The sequence below is a fragment of the Hevea brasiliensis genome, chromosome 16 (genome assembly GCF_030052815.1).
Source record: "Hevea brasiliensis isolate MT/VB/25A 57/8 chromosome 16, ASM3005281v1, whole genome shotgun sequence".
Lineage (NCBI taxonomy): Eukaryota > Viridiplantae > Streptophyta > Magnoliopsida > Malpighiales > Euphorbiaceae > Hevea > Hevea brasiliensis.
The window spans coordinates 69,852,011-69,869,874 of record NC_079508.1 but is presented as its reverse complement, the minus strand read 5'-3'; the positions used below and the strand labels follow the sequence as shown (position 1 = coordinate 69,869,874).

The 17,864-nt window shown below is 35.3% G+C and overlaps 2 protein-coding genes across 2 annotated transcripts; one reads left to right on the top strand and one right to left on the bottom strand.

Moving 5' to 3' along the window:
* Window positions 1-1,337: 1,337 nt before the first annotated feature.
* On the top strand, window positions 1,338-4,925 carry LOC110664142 (heat shock protein 83). Its single transcript, XM_021823707.2, is given in 4 exon segments — window positions 1,338-1,755; window positions 2,191-2,332; window positions 2,431-2,711; window positions 3,150-4,925. Coding segments are annotated over 4 exon segments (2,109 nt in total). The 5' UTR covers window positions 1,338-1,611; the 3' UTR covers window positions 4,692-4,925.
* A 331-nt stretch (window positions 4,926-5,256) lies between these two features.
* LOC110664141 (40S ribosomal protein S10-1) lies at window positions 5,257-7,602 on the bottom strand. Its single transcript, XM_021823706.2, has 5 exons — window positions 7,455-7,602; window positions 7,141-7,189; window positions 6,402-6,681; window positions 6,167-6,299; window positions 5,257-5,548 (listed from the first exon to the last, which is right to left on the bottom strand). The coding sequence occupies exons 1-5, from the start codon at window positions 7,455-7,457 to the stop codon at window positions 5,471-5,473; spliced, it is 543 nt and encodes a 180-aa protein (XP_021679398.1). The 5' UTR covers window positions 7,458-7,602; the 3' UTR covers window positions 5,257-5,470.
* Window positions 7,603-17,864: the final 10,262 nt, after the last annotated feature.

Here is a 17,864-nt window from a genome sequence, read left to right as displayed (position 1 = left end):
CTAATTCGAATGAATGGGTTCATTCTTACCTATCATTCGTTGAGGATGTAATTCTTTATGATATGATTAGTGAATAAATCCTCATCATTTATTTAAAAAAAAAAAAAGTTTAAAAGGCAAATTACATGGATGAAGGCCATGATCGAATATAAAGGAAGTACCCTACTTAAAGAGCAAGCCCCACATTCAGGCCTATAATCTTAAGCAGCTAAATCCCACCTTCTGAGCAAGCAACCAAAATACTTGGCCAAACACGGTGCCTCCACTGTAGGAGTAGGACCAGAATACCCACTGAAGACAAGAATGTAGAACTCTTCCACCAAAGCCGAGCAGAACAGAGCAAACCATCCAAAGCCAAGAAAGAGCACCCCCATGTCTTAACACTTCCAGAGAGAAAACGCAGAACTCACAGCCAAGGACTTGGAGAAGAAGAGAGGCAGGGCCATGGCATGTTCAGTATCGATATAGCCATGGGAAGCGCCAACCACACTTTAAAGTCGTCTCTATAGATTCTAGAGACTCCTCCAAGATTTCCAGCTCCAAAGACTTTCCACCAAGTAGAGGATAAGATGAATCCAAGAGAACAAACTGAAGTTAAACTTCAATTTACAACTTTCACAGCACCAGATCTTCTTTAAAACCACTTTCAATTTGAAAAGCCAAGATTTGCTATTCAAATTCAAACTATCAAAAATCAAAACTTTACATTCCAGATCGGGAAAGGGGAGGGGACCCAAAACCAAACTGGAGAAAAGTTTTCATTTGAAAATTCAATGACTTAAAAATGATTACAGGTACAGCACTGTGGACATACTATCCAATGCAGTGAAAAATGAAAGACTAGGAAAACTTTAGTCAAGTAGTCTTTAGCATCGGAGAATTCATATTTTTTAATCAGACACTAACGATATCAACCCAAAAAATAAAGCAGACTGGTCCGCGGCTGATCGAAACCATCAATTTTTATTTTTGAAATTAACGGTTAGAGATCAAATTATAAGATTTTCTTGATCGAATTATAAGCAGCATGTAATTGAGCTTTTTTCTAATCGGAAACAAGAAGAAGACAACGGCCGGTACATCAGTTTCAATTGTCGCACTCAACTGACCTGTCGTTCAACAAACTCTGTATGCACAATAAGAGAAAACGACATGTAATTTCGTAGGCATAGAAACGGCAGGTCTTTTAGCTGCACTGCTTCTTTTCGTTTTAAACGACGTATCGTTTGTTGGTAGGAAAGCTAAAACGACAGAACCCAAAATTGGTACTGAGACGTCATTCTCCGTAGGTTTACCATTACAATGGCGGTTGATCAAGCAGATAGTTGAAGGGCAAAATATGAAATAAGAGAAATCTTGTGGAAACAGACAGACAAGTCTAGAAACCCGGGAAAATCACTTCCAAAACCTTCCAGTGACTCCACCTGGTGGCTGGCGTAAGAACCACCGCAACCCTCTCTCCCTACCCCCGTATCACTATATATGCACAGCTTTCATATCTGTGCTCTTGATATCAGAACCAGAAAGAATCAAATCCCAAAACATCTACCAAAAAAAAGAGCATTGTGTAGAATCTGTTTTTGGTTTTAATTCTGAGCTTGGTGAAATCAAATGGCAGACGTGCAGATGAGGGCGACTGAGACCGAGACCTTCGCTTTTCAGGCCGAGATTAACCAGCTTCTCAGTCTTATCATCAATACTTTCTATAGTAATAAAGAGATCTTCCTTCGAGAACTTATCAGCAATGCCTCTGATGTAAGTCATTGGGTTAAAATTCTGCCCTTTATCTTCTCCCTTGTTGTTTTGGTTTCTTCGATGAACTGATCTGGAAGAGATGTTTAAAACAAACAATGAAAAGAAAAGGTTTTTTTTTTTTTAATTTCCAATTCGTTTACCATCTTTTAAGATTGGTTACGATTCAAAAGAGTTGAAAAATTTTAGATTTTTACGTTGTAAAGTTGACGGGTTTTTCATTTTAGCATTGGAGCTGAAATTTGTAGTTTTTTTTTTTTTTACTGGTTTATTATATTGGATGGATACGTATTGAGAAATCAGAGCGAAAGATAGAGAAGATTAAAGCAATTAAAACTTAAACAATCTCCATGTTAGGAATTTTTCCTCTCAAAAACTTATAATATGCCTAGCGTTATAGGATTTTCAGTGTGAACTATTTGAATTTGGTGGTTGTAGGCTCTGGACAAAATCAGATTCGAGAGCTTGACAGACAAGAGCAAGCTTGATTCCCAACCCGAGCTCTTTATAAGGATTGTGCCTGATAAGGTTAACAAGACCCTTTCTATCATCGATAGTGGTATTGGGATGACTAAAGCAGGTAAAAGATTAACCCCATGAATCAATTTGCGTCTTATTTTATTTTTTAAATCCTCTTTTGATGTGGGGTTTTGGTTGAACCTATAATTCTGTTGTTAGATTTGGTGAACAACCTTGGTACAATTGCAAGGTCTGGTACAAAGGAGTTCATGGAGGCATTGCAGGCAGGGGCTGACGTGAGCATGATCGGGCAATTTGGTGTTGGGTTTTACTCGGCTTATCTTGTGGCTGAGAAGGTGGTTGTGACCACAAAGCACAATGATGATGATCAGTATGTTTGGGAGTCTCAAGCTGGAGGCTCTTTCAGTGTTAGTAAGGATGTTGAGGGAGAACCACTGGGCAGAGGAACCAAAATCACCCTCTTCCTCAAGGATGACCAGGTAAGAATTATAAGAATCTGCATTTACCTCTTTTATGGCCTGCGATTTGTGAATTTGGTTAGTTGCAATTTTCCACGTTAGGGTCTGAAATTTTTCCAGATTTTGCTCTTGGCTTCTGAATTCATTGCTTAAATGAAAAATCACATCTATCTTGATAACTGAGATTTTGATTAGGATGCATCTAATATAAGCTTGAATCTCATGTGAATCTTACATGAGAATGGGTTTTATAAATATTTATATTGATATTTTTGCAAAATTAAAGTGCATATAACGATATTCACAAATCTAGAAGCAAATATTTCATTTAAGGATGGTTAAACTCATTCTCATATGAGTTTGAGATTTCTATAGCTGCATCTGATTAATTAATGCTAAACGCTTTCTTTTGACATAAGTTAAGAAACTGTGCTAATTAATATGCACTTGTTGGTGCAGTTAGAGTACCTGGAGGAAAGGAGATTGAAGGACCTTGTGAAGAAGCACTCTGAATTCATCAGCTACCCGATCTATCTCTGGACTGAGAAGACTGTTGAGAAAGAGGTTAGTGACGAGGAGGATGAGGAAACCAAAAAGGAAGAGGAAGGTGATGTGGAAGAGGTTGATGAGGATAAAGAAAAGGACTCTAAGAAGAAAAAGAAGGTCAAGGAGGTGACCCACGAATGGGAACTTATCAACAGACAGAAACCCATTTGGCTCTGGAAGCCAGAGGAAGTCACCAACGAGGAATATGCCTCATTCTACAAGAGTCTTACTAATGACTGGGAGGACCCTCTTGCTTGGAAGCACTTCTCTGTTGAAGGGCAGCTGGAGTTTAAGGCGCTACTATTTGTTCCTAAAAGAGCTACATTCGATCTATTTGACACGAGGAAGAAATTGAACAATATCAAACTTTATGTAAGAAGGGTGTTCATAATGGACAACTGTGAAGAGCTCATTCCTGAATACCTTGGATTTGTTAAGGGCGTTGTTGATTCTGATGACCTGCCACTCAACATATCTCGTGAAACGCTGCAACAGAACAAGATTCTCAAGGTGATCAGGAAAAATTTGGTGAAGAAATGTATTGAGATGTTCAATGAAATAGCAGAGAACAAAGAGGATTATAACAAATTTTATGAAGCCTTCTCCAAACACATCAAGTTGGGTATCCATGAAGATGGTCAAAACAGAGCGAAGCTTGCCGATTTGCTTAGGTACTACTCAACCAAGAGTGGTGATGAGTTGACCAGCTTGAAGGACTACGTCACAAGAATGAAAGAGGGCCAACAATGTATCTATTACATAACTGGTGAGAGCAAGAAAGCTGTTGAGAACTCTCTGTTTCTCGAGAAGCTCAAGAAGTAGGGCTATGAAGTACTTTTCATGGTTGATGCTATTGATGAGTATGCTGTGACACAACTGAAGGAATATGATGGGAAGAAACTAGTGTCTGCAACCAAAGAAGGCCTGCAGCTTGAAGAATCAGAGGAGGAGAAGCAGAAGAAGGAAGAGAAGAAAAAGTCTTTTGAGAACTTGTGCAAGACGATTAAGGAAATCCTAGGAGACAAGGTGGAGACAGTGGTGGTGTCGGATAGAATTGTGGACTCTCCTTGCTGCTTGGTTACCGGTGAATATGGATGGACTGCTAATATGGAAAGGATCATGAAAGCTCAGGCTTTAAGAGATAACAGTATGAGCGCTTACATGTCTAGCAAGAAAATCATGGAAATCAACCCAGACAATCCCATAGTGGAGGAGCTTAGGAAGAGAGCTGAGGCTGATAAGAACGACAAATCAGTGAAGGACCTGGTGCTGTTGCTTTTTGAGACTGCCCTTCTAACTTCAGGTTTCAGTCTTGATGATCCCAACACATTTGCAGCAAGGATTCACAGGATGCTGAAGTTGGGTCTGGGAATTGATGAGGATGAGGCTGGCGTAGAAGACGTAGATATGCCAGCGCTGGAGGAAGAAAGAAATGAGGAGAGCAAGATGAAGTAGACTAAAAGAGGTACCCAAGTGTATAACAGGCATGCACTAGATCAGTATCAGTGAGAGAAATAACGCCCCTAGCGTGGAAGTGGCCAAGTCCTTCATGAATCTATGGTCTAAAATCTCACTTCGTTTCCCATGTATCATCCTTCTTTGTTGTTGAGGCTTGCGAGTGGCTTTATTCCACCTCCTCTGTACAGTGCTTGCATAAATATAATAAAGTTGCGTATCCTTCCAAGTAAATCTACCGTTGTCAATGTTTTTTAATTTTATTTAAAATTCTTGTCATGCGAGGGGTAATGGGTGCACTCCAGTTAAATACAAATTCCAAAATTGATTCAGATTCACTAGGAGGGCCAAACTCAAACGCCCTAAAGCAACGCAAAGCCACACTCCGGATTCGATCGACGCTCGCATCCTTGTTCCAGTCCTCTCTTCAAGTTCTCAAGAATTTTTATTTTTTCAAGTTTCCAAGAATTCGCCCCACTAAGACTATATATTTGTAGTCTTGTACATTCGTAGATGGAGAGTATTACATCCTAGTAGCAAGTATTCTAATTTATAAAGATGCACAAACCGAAAAATAGAACATTAGAATAAGCGACAGTAGTTCTTCCAAAATTCAATTCAGCAAAAGCAAAGATGGCAAAATTTGAAATGATTCCAAACAGCAATCTACCACATTAAACTATATCTATCAACCGCTAGTATTAACTTTTTGCAGCAAAGCATATTGACTCCGGCCCGGAATTGAAAATGTCAAAAGCTTAAATCTTGAGAGCATTATCTCAAGGGAGATTTGAGCTAGCAGGCCCTGCACCAAAACCACCTGCACCACGGCCAAAGCCAGGTCTTCCACTGCTGCCCTGCATTTTGGACAATGAACAAGAACTTTATGCAAAAGAAAAGTTACGGATGCTTAGTAGCAAAATAAGCAATGCAACATAAAGCCTGACAAACTAATAGATATTAATGGATGTCTCCTATGTAACTAAACCATTTAAGTAAGAAAAAACAGGGTTAACAACTAATGAACTTTATTAAGTTTGTTGCAATTCCAAAATCCAAATGAGGAAGTAAGAATGCATAGAGGGAGAACAACCATTACAAAGCTAAATTCTGGGTAGAATAGACGCTCACTCTTCTTTTAAAAAAAAAAAAAAAACTCTTCACTGCCTAATCAAAATAAATTAACAAACACAAATAAAAAATCAATAACAGTACCCCTAGGCTACTTTAGCTGAAATTAAGTCTAAATAAAGCAATAACAGTTAGACAAACAAAACAATTCTAACCAGCCCTATCAGTACTTGGCCTTAAATTTGGCAGTTGGACACTAAGGTAATAGCGCATGGAATCAGACACAGGCCCACAGTGAATATAAACCAAAAAGAAAAATACAAGTTAAATTTTGTTTCCTTAAAACAAAATGATAAACTTTGTAAGGATTGAAAAGGGAAAAGACCAATATATTATTGAATTACCCCATAGGTAGGTCGATAATCAGCAGGAGCTCCACCCTTGTCACCAAAATCACCACCAGGTCCACGGGGTCCTCCACGGTATCCATCCCGATCACCACCAAATCTCCTCTCTCCATCAAAGCGAGATGGACCACTAACACAAAGCAAAATGCCAGAACCATATTAGTGTTTATTACACAAACCAACTATAACAATGTTAAAAAGGAAAAAGGACAAGGGGAAATAAATAAATTACCGTGGACGATCACCGGGTGGGCCTCCCATGGGCCTGCCACCAGGCTTGTTTTGCTTCTTCAACGTAGCAGGCACAATTTCAGATGGTAAATTGAGGTAAGTTCGCAGGAACTCAATACCATCATTGGTGAGGTACCAGTAGTAGTGCATCCATGCAAAGGTTTCACGAACATACTCCTTTGACTTGAAGCTCTGCATCAGCTTAATAACCTGTAGATTTGGCACATCTATGTTTGGGTGTTTTGCAAGATTGAAGTCTTTCTTTGCAAAGCAAACTCCCTCTGAAGAAACAAAAAGAAAAACAAATGAGATCTTAATATCAATTGAGGACACATAAGGAACACAATGCCTCAAAAGGATATACACATACTCTGTCGTTATCAGCAAACAAATATGAACATTATGCAAAAAAGCATGCAAATAAATATGAGCATTATGAAAATCAATTATATTAATAATTCCATAGAACATGCCAGTTTTAACATATAGGAGCATATATTGATTCAAGTTTATATATAGGAGAGCATACAGATACAGTTCCGCACAAAGCAACACACATAGGCATTATATATAAACAAAAGCGCAATTATATACAAAAGTCAAATTTACATATGGTATTTAATGCATAGAAAAGTCCTAGTTTGTAACTAGAATAGAGTGCCAATTCTTAAATATAAAATCTTGCAAAAAAAAAAAAAAACAATGTAGGTCCAGATAAATCAAGACAAAGCGAAAGAGACCTTGGAAGAGGTACTTCGAGATCTCGCGGCGGTTTTTCTCTGGAATGATCTGTAAACAGATAAATAAGTTATAATTCTGATCAATTTTCTGCTTGGTTGCCGAGAAAACAATGGCAAACGAAGCGTGAAATTAATTGAACCATAAGAATAAGCCAAAAAAAAAATACATTATTGCTCCACCAACCCCCATGGCCACAAGAGATCAGAAAAAAAAAATAATATAGATTCCCTGCTGTTTCCTTTTCCTTCAAGATTCCCAGAAACCAAACAAAAAAATAGCAAATCGTGAAGATAGAGAAAGAGATAGCAAGTACCATGGTTGACGGTGACGGTTACGAAGAGCAGACACTGCTATAGGAGGCGGCAACGAATGTTATTCTGTGAGCACAGAAATCTCTTATCTTTTAATAGGAAAAGCCCTAATTTAATTTTGCACGGATTCAAGGCGAACTTGCCCCCTTATATATTATAGCAATAAATAATTAATTACAAGAAATTAAAATTAAATTAATTAGATTTTTTAAAATACTAAGAACCTATTTGGTTTAATCGTTGAATATAACTGATAACTATTAATCAATAACTGTTACTGCTATTGTTAGTTGATAACTGATAATTGATGTTAACTGTTTGATAAAATTATATTTAGCTGTCATTTTTTATATATGAAATGACTAATAAAGGTATATATTATATAATTTATTTTATTATTTAAATAATTATAAAATTATTATATTATATTATTTATTTTATTATTAAATTAAATATATAATTATTAAATTAATATATTATATTATTTAAATAAATACATAATTATTAATTTATTATATTATATCATTTATTTTATTATTGAAATAAGAAAATAATTATTTTTTAAGATAATTAAATAATTTTAAAAATATAGATAAAATAATAATTATTATTATTAGAAAAATTTATAATTAATTTTAAATTTTTATATACAAATAAATATTTTATATTATATGTTATTAATAAAAATATTTTAACAAAGTTGAAATACGTTAATTAAAATATTAAATTATAAATAAAAAAATAAAAATATTAATAATATTAATTTTCAAGTTAAATAAAAAATAATAACATGATTAAAATAAAAAATCAAATCAAATCAGCTATATGGGTATCATATCGGTTATCCATCAGCTATTAGCTTTATTTTTTTAAGTTTGTCAAACACTATAATTTACTTATTTTGGTGTTTATCAACTATCAGCTGCACTCAATAGGTAAACCAAATACCCCATAAGTTATATTTTTTTTTTTGTGAAAAAAAGGTGAATGAAGAGTAAAAATTAATAAATTATTTTTAAATTATATAAAAATAATAAATAAATTTTTATTCTTTAAAACTTTTATTAAAAATTCAAAAAAAAAATTAAAAGGTATTTTTATCATTGGAATCTTTAAATATTATAGGATTTTTTTTAATTTTTAATTGAGTGGAACAGTTTGATATTTTATGAAAATAAACTACTTGAAAATTTTATTCAAAGTAAAAATATATAATTATTTAATGGTTAATTAACTTTATCAATTCAATTAAGAAACTTAATGTTGTTTATTATGTTACTCATATTCATTAATTGAACCTCATATTTCACCAATATTTATCTCCAAAATTCTTTTTCTTTTTATTAATAACTTTAATTAATTTTCATTTAAAAATTTTATATGCTATGATTTGTGAATAATGAAATTCACAAATTTTATATTATCTATACATGATGTCACGACCCAACCTATGGGTCGGACTGGCACTAGGACTTGAGCCAGTCTAAAGCCTTCGAGGCCCGTAATAAGCTTTATTGTTCCCAAACTCATGACCAAGCCCATAATTTAGGCCCAATATACATATAAAATAATTTAAATTAAATATTTTAATTTTATTTCAGGCCAACTTAACCTAATAATTATCAGAATCTAAATTAGGGGTGCCCAGTTCAACCCTGTTACATCATTTACAAACTATTTAAAATTCATAAAAAATTTTATTTATTAATACAAAAACTTAAATTCATACAGTCCCTGACAGGATTAATGCTATTACTAATATATGCAGAGTTTTAAATTATAAATTTAGATAATAATAATACAGTTAAGTAACTTTTCATAACCTGTGAGGAAATAAACAGATTATTCTGAAAAATGTCTCATCTTGTAGCCTAGAAAAAATAAGGTGAACAGGAGTGAGTGTTCGACTCAGGGAGTAAAATACTGATTTTAAGCACAATTTCTATAGCTATCTAAAGGTATTGCATCCTAAAGAGTAGAATGTAACACTTTCATAATTTTCATACAAATCACATCATAGCAGCAAAAAGGTAATCTGGAGCACTCACACACCCAGTAAGGTTCAAACAGTACATATATGGCAGTTGATCCCCTATACAGCCCTCTTAATCTAACCTCTGTCAGCAAGTGTCTCTCAAGCCGGACTTTCGCTTAATAAACCAAATGCGGGGGCCAGCGAGTGTCTCTCAAGCCGTGCCTACCCCGACTTATCCATAAAAGGACCGAGTCCCAGCGAGTGTCTCTCAAGCCGCGTCTACCCGTCCTGTCCATAACCTATATCACACACCACACGCATGCCAACGCACGCACACTGCTCCAAATTATCATAAAACAACATCCATGAGCATTTCATCAATCAAAGATGCAACATATAACATGCCTAGCATTTAACTACATAAATATATTTATAGACGATACATGAGCATGCCTAAACATATAGTAATATTGAAATTATAATTAAAATTAATATTTTACTTACAGTACATTGAGGACTTTTGTGGCTGCTGGATGGAGGAAAATAGCTGATCTCGATCACCTAATTAATTATATTATAAATTTGTTAGTACTAAGTCAAAATAAAACTCTGAAGAGATAACAGACAGCCTAATTCATGCAGGAAATCCGATAGAGTTTCTCCTATACCTGGGACCCACCCAACCTGAAAAAGTTGTTCAAATAACACTTCTAAAATCAACATATATCTCATCATCATTATATGGCCTCTCCTAGGCCCTCCAAACCAGTCAATACTTACAATTTTAAAAATTACATTTTTGTCACGACTCAACCTATGGGCCGGACCGGCACTAGGACCTGGGCCAGCCTAAAGCCCCCAAGGCCCGTAGTAAGCCTAACTATTCCTTAACCCAACTCTAAGGCCCATTTAGACCCAATTTTATGAATTCAACAGGACAGAGTCCGGCCATAAAATGGACCTTTCAACGGGGAGTTTTTGACTCACCCGACTTGTAAACACAATACGTAATCAATTGGAGAGCTCAGCTCACCCTCCACATACTCAAATGTCATAAAAATAAAGGGGAGCTCAGCTCCCTCATCTAGTCCATCAACATGCATAAAATAATAAGTTTACATGTCAAAAATAACAATTTATATTACAGACCCAAATCAAATAAATATTTCTAACACATGCGGAAATTCTAGAGTTAACAGGTTTATACAAACATTAATAAACGACTTGCGAGGGAGAAAAGCAGGTTAACCTGAAAAATAACCTCCTGTGGCCTGGAAAAATATTGAATAGGAGTGAGTGTTCGACTCATAGAGTAAACTATCAATTTTAACCATAATCTCTATAACTATCTAAAGTTAATGCACCCTGTAGAGTGAAATGCAAAATCAGCAATATTTTCACATCATAACAGCAAAAAAGTAATTTGGAGCACTCACGCACCCAGTAATGTCAAATCATAAATATATGGGAGCTGATCCCCTATACAGCTCTCTTAAATCCAACCTGTGCCAGCGAAGAACTCAAGCCAGACTTTCGCTTAATAAACCAAATCGGGGTCCCAGTGAAGAACTCAAGCCATGACTACCCTGAAGGACAGGGTCCCAACGAAGATCTCAAGCCGTGTCTACCTGTCCTATCCATAGCCAACACCACATCACACACACGCCAACGCACGCACACTCCTCCAAATTACTACAATAACATACATGGCACTTTAATAGTTGTGAATGCAACATAAAGCATGCTTAGAGTTTAACTACATATATATATATACATATAAGTGATGCATGGGCATGCTTGAACATATAATAATATAGAAATTACAATTAAAATTAATATTTTACTCACAAACTTGATAGCAGTCACTGTGGCGGCTGGGTGGAGGAAGAAGGCTATCCCGGCTCACCTGACAATTTTATTACAATCATTTAATAAATTTGACTCAATACAAACTAAGAAAAGACCAAATACGTCCTAAGTCGTGCCGAAAATCCAGTAGAGTCTCCCTATACCTAGGACTTACCCAATCTGCAAAAGGGCTCAAAACGCACTTCTATATTCACAAATCATACACTTACAACTCAATCATATCACACAGCCCCTCCTGGGCCCATCCAAACAGTCATCAATCACAATATGTAAATTTACAGTTTAGTCCTTATAATTGATCATTTTTGCAAAAACTGCCCAAATAAGCTCTAAAAATTCTAAAACTTTTCCCCGCTGTCCTTAGCAATATTACTAGGCTATTGCAAAAAGAATCATAATTTTCTGAGCTACCACGAATATTTTATGGATTTTTAATCCCATTTAGGTACTAGAAAATTATGAAAAAGCAAGGTTCGGGTTTACCTATGTCGATTCTGACTCCGGGGACGTGCTCGGGACATCTGACAATGATGGAGTAGCCAAAATCTCAATCCAATTCGGAGACTTTTTCGGCAGCTGGTCTGTCTGGCTGGAAATTCACAGACCTGGACAATTGTTAAATTTCTGCCAATTTAAGATACCTACATGAAGCCCACAACACGGGGGTTAGTATAAAATTTTTTACAAAATTTTCTAAGCTCATTTAATGCTCAAAAAAATACTACAAAGTTCCGTGAGACCCATCAAAAAACGATATCGAAAAATTTCTAAATTTATATTGTCGCGAAGCTCTCGACGAGTGGAGCGCTCTGGTACTCTCGGTTTTCTTATGGGGTTAACGGTCTGCGAGAAATCTAGCCCAAAAGTCAAAATGGGCTAAAACTTTCCAGACAAAAATTGGACAAACCGCTTAATGAATTTTAGTGTTCTTGGTGTCTACGGAAAGCTCTCGAGGTGTAGATGTTGTTTGGCACAAGACCCAGCTCAATCGATGGCCGAATCGATCGGATTTCGGCCGGGAAAACGAAGCAGCGCGCAGGCGCAGGGGTGGCGTTCGCGCGCATTTTCCGGCTGCCTAGAGCGTCGGCCGGCCGTGGGGAGGTGGTGGGGCTGCGCATCGGCGAAGTGGGGTGGCTAGGGAGGCAGCGGCGCCGCCTGGGGGTGAGGGAGGAGAGAGAAAACTGGAAGGGAAGGAGGGGAGGTCGGGACGCGCGAAGGGAGAAAGAAAAAGGAAGAAGAAGCCGGTCCGATTCAACCGGTCCAATCCGATCCGATTCGATTCGGCCAGTTCGATTCAGGATACAAAATTTTGAATTTTGACTCTGCCTTGGGACCAAAAACGAGGCTCAAAATTTCGAAAAAATTCTAAAAAACTCAGAAAAATTCATAGACTCTAAATATATTTTTAGTTTTATCACGTAATCTTTAAATTAATTTTCAAAAATCATAAAGTTTATATTTTTTAAAAATCGAACCCGATTTCTAAAACTCAAAAAAATTTCAAATAATTTCTAAAATTTAAATAAAATAAAATACTAATATTTATCCATAAAATAATAAATTTAAAAATTAGAGGTGTTACAGTTTTAGTCCCTATAATTGACATTTTATAAAAATCTACTCAAATAAGCTCTAAAAATTCTAAAATTTTCTCCCGCGGTCCTTAGCAATATTATAAGGCTATTGTAAGAGGAATCAAAATTTTCTGATTATCCACGAATATTTTATGAATTTTATTCTAACACAATACAAGACAAAAATTAAGCAATATAGAGTTTGGATTTACCTATTGATGTGACTTATCCGCAAGTATACGGGTCGTCTCAAGTAATAAAGTGATGAATCAAGTATCGTTCCCACGAGGATTTGCTGTTTGATTACTAAACTATGAATGAAGCGATTATTTGAGCTAATGATTAATGAATAAATGGTAAATGTAAATGAGCAAGGTAAATTGATTAATCTAATTGAAATGGGTAAAGAGCAAACAAATAAATTCTAATTCTAGCTCGCAATTAAACTAAAATTAACAATGGGTAATTTAAACGAAAGTCTAATTATGGTAAAAGTGATTCGAGTTGGGGTTTATGCATAAATTAATTGGGATTTGTCTTGGGCATTCCAATTTTTAGGGAAAAATAGAGTTTGAAGGAAATTGATTCTAAATTCCTTTGATATCTTTTTCAAGCAAATCAAAGTGTATTCTAAAATAACCAAACCTACTTTCGTATGTATTTGATTACTTTAAAACCCATTAAGTTTTGTAACCAATAATTAATTCCTCTTAAAGTCCTAGTTTATTTCTAAATCTAGGTGATTTTAAGTTCCAATCCTTAATTAACTATCAATGACCTTCACCTTTCGGTCCTTCAATCAAAGATTAACACAATACCCAATGGGTACCAACATTAGGCAAGTAAATCAAGCACACAAGGAAGGAATCAAAACTCATATTCATATAAAATAAGGAAATACCCAATCCAAATCCACAAATTAATCTAAAACATATTTCCCAACTCTGAAATCTAAAGAAATTACTCACTCATGATGGTATTTACAAGAAATATAGATGGAAGAATAAAGAAAAACATGATAAAAGGACTGAAATGGGAAAACCCAGGTGGAAGAACCAAGGTCTCTGGTTTCTGGAGCTCCAAACTCGTGCAGCAGCTCCTTCTTCCTAGAGAATGGCGTCTTCTCTCCCTCTTTCTATATATTTTTCTTTCCTTTTTGTTTTTCCTTTCTTCCTCTTGTGGCAAAAATAAGGAAATGATGAATTTATATCGTCCCTAAAAGTTACCCTAAAAGTAAATAAGAGCCAAGGAGTGGATAGGAAATGAGGTGTAAAATTATCCAAGTCTATTCACGTTGGCTTAGGGTTCGCTTAACCCTAAGCGACTTCTTAGCAAATTTAGCCTGCCTTAAGGTTAAGCAGACCTTCAGCAAATCTCGGCAGATTTATAGTAAAATGGACTTTTCTGCTCATGCTTGACTTGTGTTGCACCTTAAGCATTGCCGCTTTACCCTGAGCATGACCTTAAGCAAGGTCTCAAGCAAATTTCGGCTGGTTTGCTCTTTCAAGGCTTGATTTCTTCAACTTTCCTCCATGCTTAAAGGATTCCAAATTTCTTCAAATCACTTCCTATTGCACTCATTGATCTTCAATTTGCCACAAAATCCTATCAAAAACAACAAAATTACAAAAATCAAATATAAAGTATCTAAAATTAACAAATAACTAAAATAAAGCTAAAAACATAAAATATACTAAAATATAAGGGCAAAATGGATGCAAAACTACCCTAAAATGCCTATATGAAATGAGTGTAACACCTATGCCAAATCTGACACCTGGAACGTATCTAAAATGTCCAAAAATGCTAGGATTGACTATAATATTGATCACGTTCTTAGACAGGCCGTCAGGCAGCCGGATCTGACTGAAAATTATGATCTTGAAGCCGGTGAGCTATCCTCGATCCGATTACACCTAGATAAATTCCAAATTTTGTTAATAATTATCATAAAATTATTTTTTAAATTTTGGAAATCGAAAAAGTTTAAAAATCTCATCAAACGATCTGGACCGTCCGATTATCGCCTTTTTCAAACGGTGTCTGATCGGAGTGGGACCAGTCTTATCTCTAAGATTTCACCGTCCTGAGTCCATCAGTGGTCTAGGATTTTTAATCCGACGGTCGGATCACAGATAAATGATCGGAAACTGATGAAATCCATATGATTTTTTCTCAACTTTTCCTCGTCGGATCGTCTCTCTCTGGCCACCATTGGAGGTGAGGCTAGTTGGGTCTTGAAGCTTGCTGTGCCAGGAGTTGAACAAGCCCTCCCTTGCCGGAAACAACCATCGGACAATGCTGGAATGAAGCCGGAAAGTAGCTGCCTCGCACACGCATCTGTCTCCCTCTCCTTCCTTTCTTGCTGCTATGGTGGTCCTTGCCAGCATCCATGGTTGCTGGAGGGCGGCTGGTCAGTGCGAGGGTTGCTGGGGAAGGCGGTTGGAACGTTGGCCGGCAGTGATGGTGGTTGGCCGGAGAAAAAAATGGGAGAGAAGATGAGGGAACGGGAAAGAGAAAAGAAAGGTAAAGGGGGGTTGTTCCCGTTTCTTGTTCTTTTTTTTTTTTTGTGATTGACAAATGAGGGTGCCCTGCAACTAAAATTGCAGTTGTCACGTCACCCTCATTATATATATATATATATATATATATATATAAAATACTTTAACATTTTAATTCATTTAAATATAATATTTTATTTAAAACACTTTATCAAATCTCTAATCAAATCAATATTAAGATATTTTTAATGTTTATAATAAACTCTTACTTCATAAATTAATTAAACATAATAATATTATTAATAATAATAAGAATAATTACATTAAATTTAAAAATATTTAAACATAAAATTATAATACAAATTCAATATTTCTAAAAATTAAATCCAAAATAATTTTACAATGTATTAAAATGACTAAACAATTTTTAAACAATTAAATACATAAATTATTTATTCTTTAGCTAATAATAAGATCAAGCACAACTTAATAAATTGTTTAAATCAATAAAATAATATTAAAATAATATTAAATTTATAATTTATATTTTTATATAAGAATTCGGATTGTTAAATTCTTCCCCCCTTAAGAAAAATTCGTCATCGAATTTTCAAATAAACAAGGGATAAGGAAAGAGGGCTATTGGGATAAATGCGAGCATTTACTCCTTCAGCTAAGCAAAATGATTAAAACACTTTATTCTCCAAACTCTTCATGCACTATAGATCGCATTCCTCTGCTCTCTGATTTTACTGTAATGTCCTAACTGTCATCATATTTTATTAGAGACGCTCTTATCTCTTAACTATTCATTGACCATTTTTCTGACATCTTAAGTATTCACTATACATCTCTGTACTTGACTTGATGTCTCTTAACTTAAATCAACCTTGGCGCTTACCCCTCAACCTTCTGCTTCCCAAGGACACGACTTATATTCCTTATCCTACAATATTCTATAAGATGTTTTCTGTAGCACCTATCATAGGCATCTTTATTCTAAATCTTTACTTGTGCTTTGACTTTAACTGTTAGTACCTGTGCATCTTCTCACTTTCATGATACTTCAAATTTCCAATCTATTTATATCATTACTAAAGTACTTAGACTAACCTCTGTCCATATTATGTAATTAGTTAGGTAGAGTTCCCTCCAAGGGCTAATTGTATTTTTTATCAACATTGGAAAGTGAACTGGGTCTCTCCTTCTATGTAACAAAAGTGTTTGTGTTCCCTGACAACCTAATTATTGCGACCTTATCATTTTTCACTCCTTCTCTGGAATAGAAGTATCTTGACTTCTTCCTAAAGCTTCTGATAATGTGACATACCTTTTGATACATTGGCACTTAGATCGAGGCTCTATTACTCCCTTAATCTATCATCTCACTATAACTTATTTTAAACATCCCTTAGTATATCCTTAGCATACTTATTCCTTCTTATTCTCCTCATTGTAACCAACTCTGTTTCTACTATTGTTGATATCTTTTCACCTTGCTGTACTTATTCCTTAACCTTAGTCCTGTCTTGATTACTAGTTCCATTACTTCTGGAATTCTAACCTTACGATTGACTCCTACCAGCACATTCTTCCATTATGTGACATTTATAATCGACCATAGAAAATTTCTTCTTGTATCTCTTTTCCAACTTGACCTTTAAAATATTATTATTTCCTACTACCCTTTGTCGTAAATTACTCTTCATGGTTAGATAAGTATCCTTGAATCTATAATTTTTACCTGGACTTTCATAGTAGTGAGAAATGAGTATTGTATTATAATCCCATACAAGATAATTCAAGTATTCGCTCTCTTTAATATAGTCACATCCACAGCCCACAACTTTCCAAACTTCAGCCTCAAATTTACTTATCAACAGCAATTTCATCCACTCAAACTCATCCACAAATAGCACCTCATATAGCTTATAGTTCAGAAGGGTTGTAAGCCCTGATATTTAACTCAATTTAACTCTTGTCACTACTTTGATCATCCTTTCATACTTAATATTAGGTACATACTTAATGCTATTTCCTTTTAAGGAAAATGTGTGCAGACTGGTGCCTACCAAATTCTTAAATATTGAGTCATCTCAATATTATTTTCCTTGCTTATGCAGACTTTCAGAGCCAAAAGTACGATCTAAACTTGAAGAAAAAGAGAAGTTTTCTCCTACTGACATCAGCACACTATTCATATCTCATGGTCTTCTCCCTGAAGTTTCATAATCTTTTTCTATAAGATATCAATTATAACAATCCTTCTGTTGTACCACTGATTTACCTAACTTATCATCTTAAGATTTTCTATCTTCACTTGTACTCCATTTCTACCTTTTTATGCCTACCCTCTCTCCTTCGCATCCCTATATCTTATTGTGTTCTAGAAGATACCTCTCACGAACAGACTCTTCTAGAACTGATTCCAATCATACTTATGGTCATAACTCTTATCCTTGTACTGCTCAGTGACTTGTGACTACAACTCAT

Coding starts and splice junctions, on each gene's coding strand:
- LOC110664141 (XM_021823706.2), bottom strand. Junction 6,682..7,140: donor CTCGAAGTACCTCTTCCAAG/GTCTCTTTCGCT, acceptor TTGTTTCTTCAG/AGGGAGTTTGCTTTGCAAAG. Junction 5,549..6,166: donor ATTATCGACCTACCTATGGG/GTAATTCAATAA, acceptor TCCAAAATGCAG/GGCAGCAGTGGAAGACCTGG.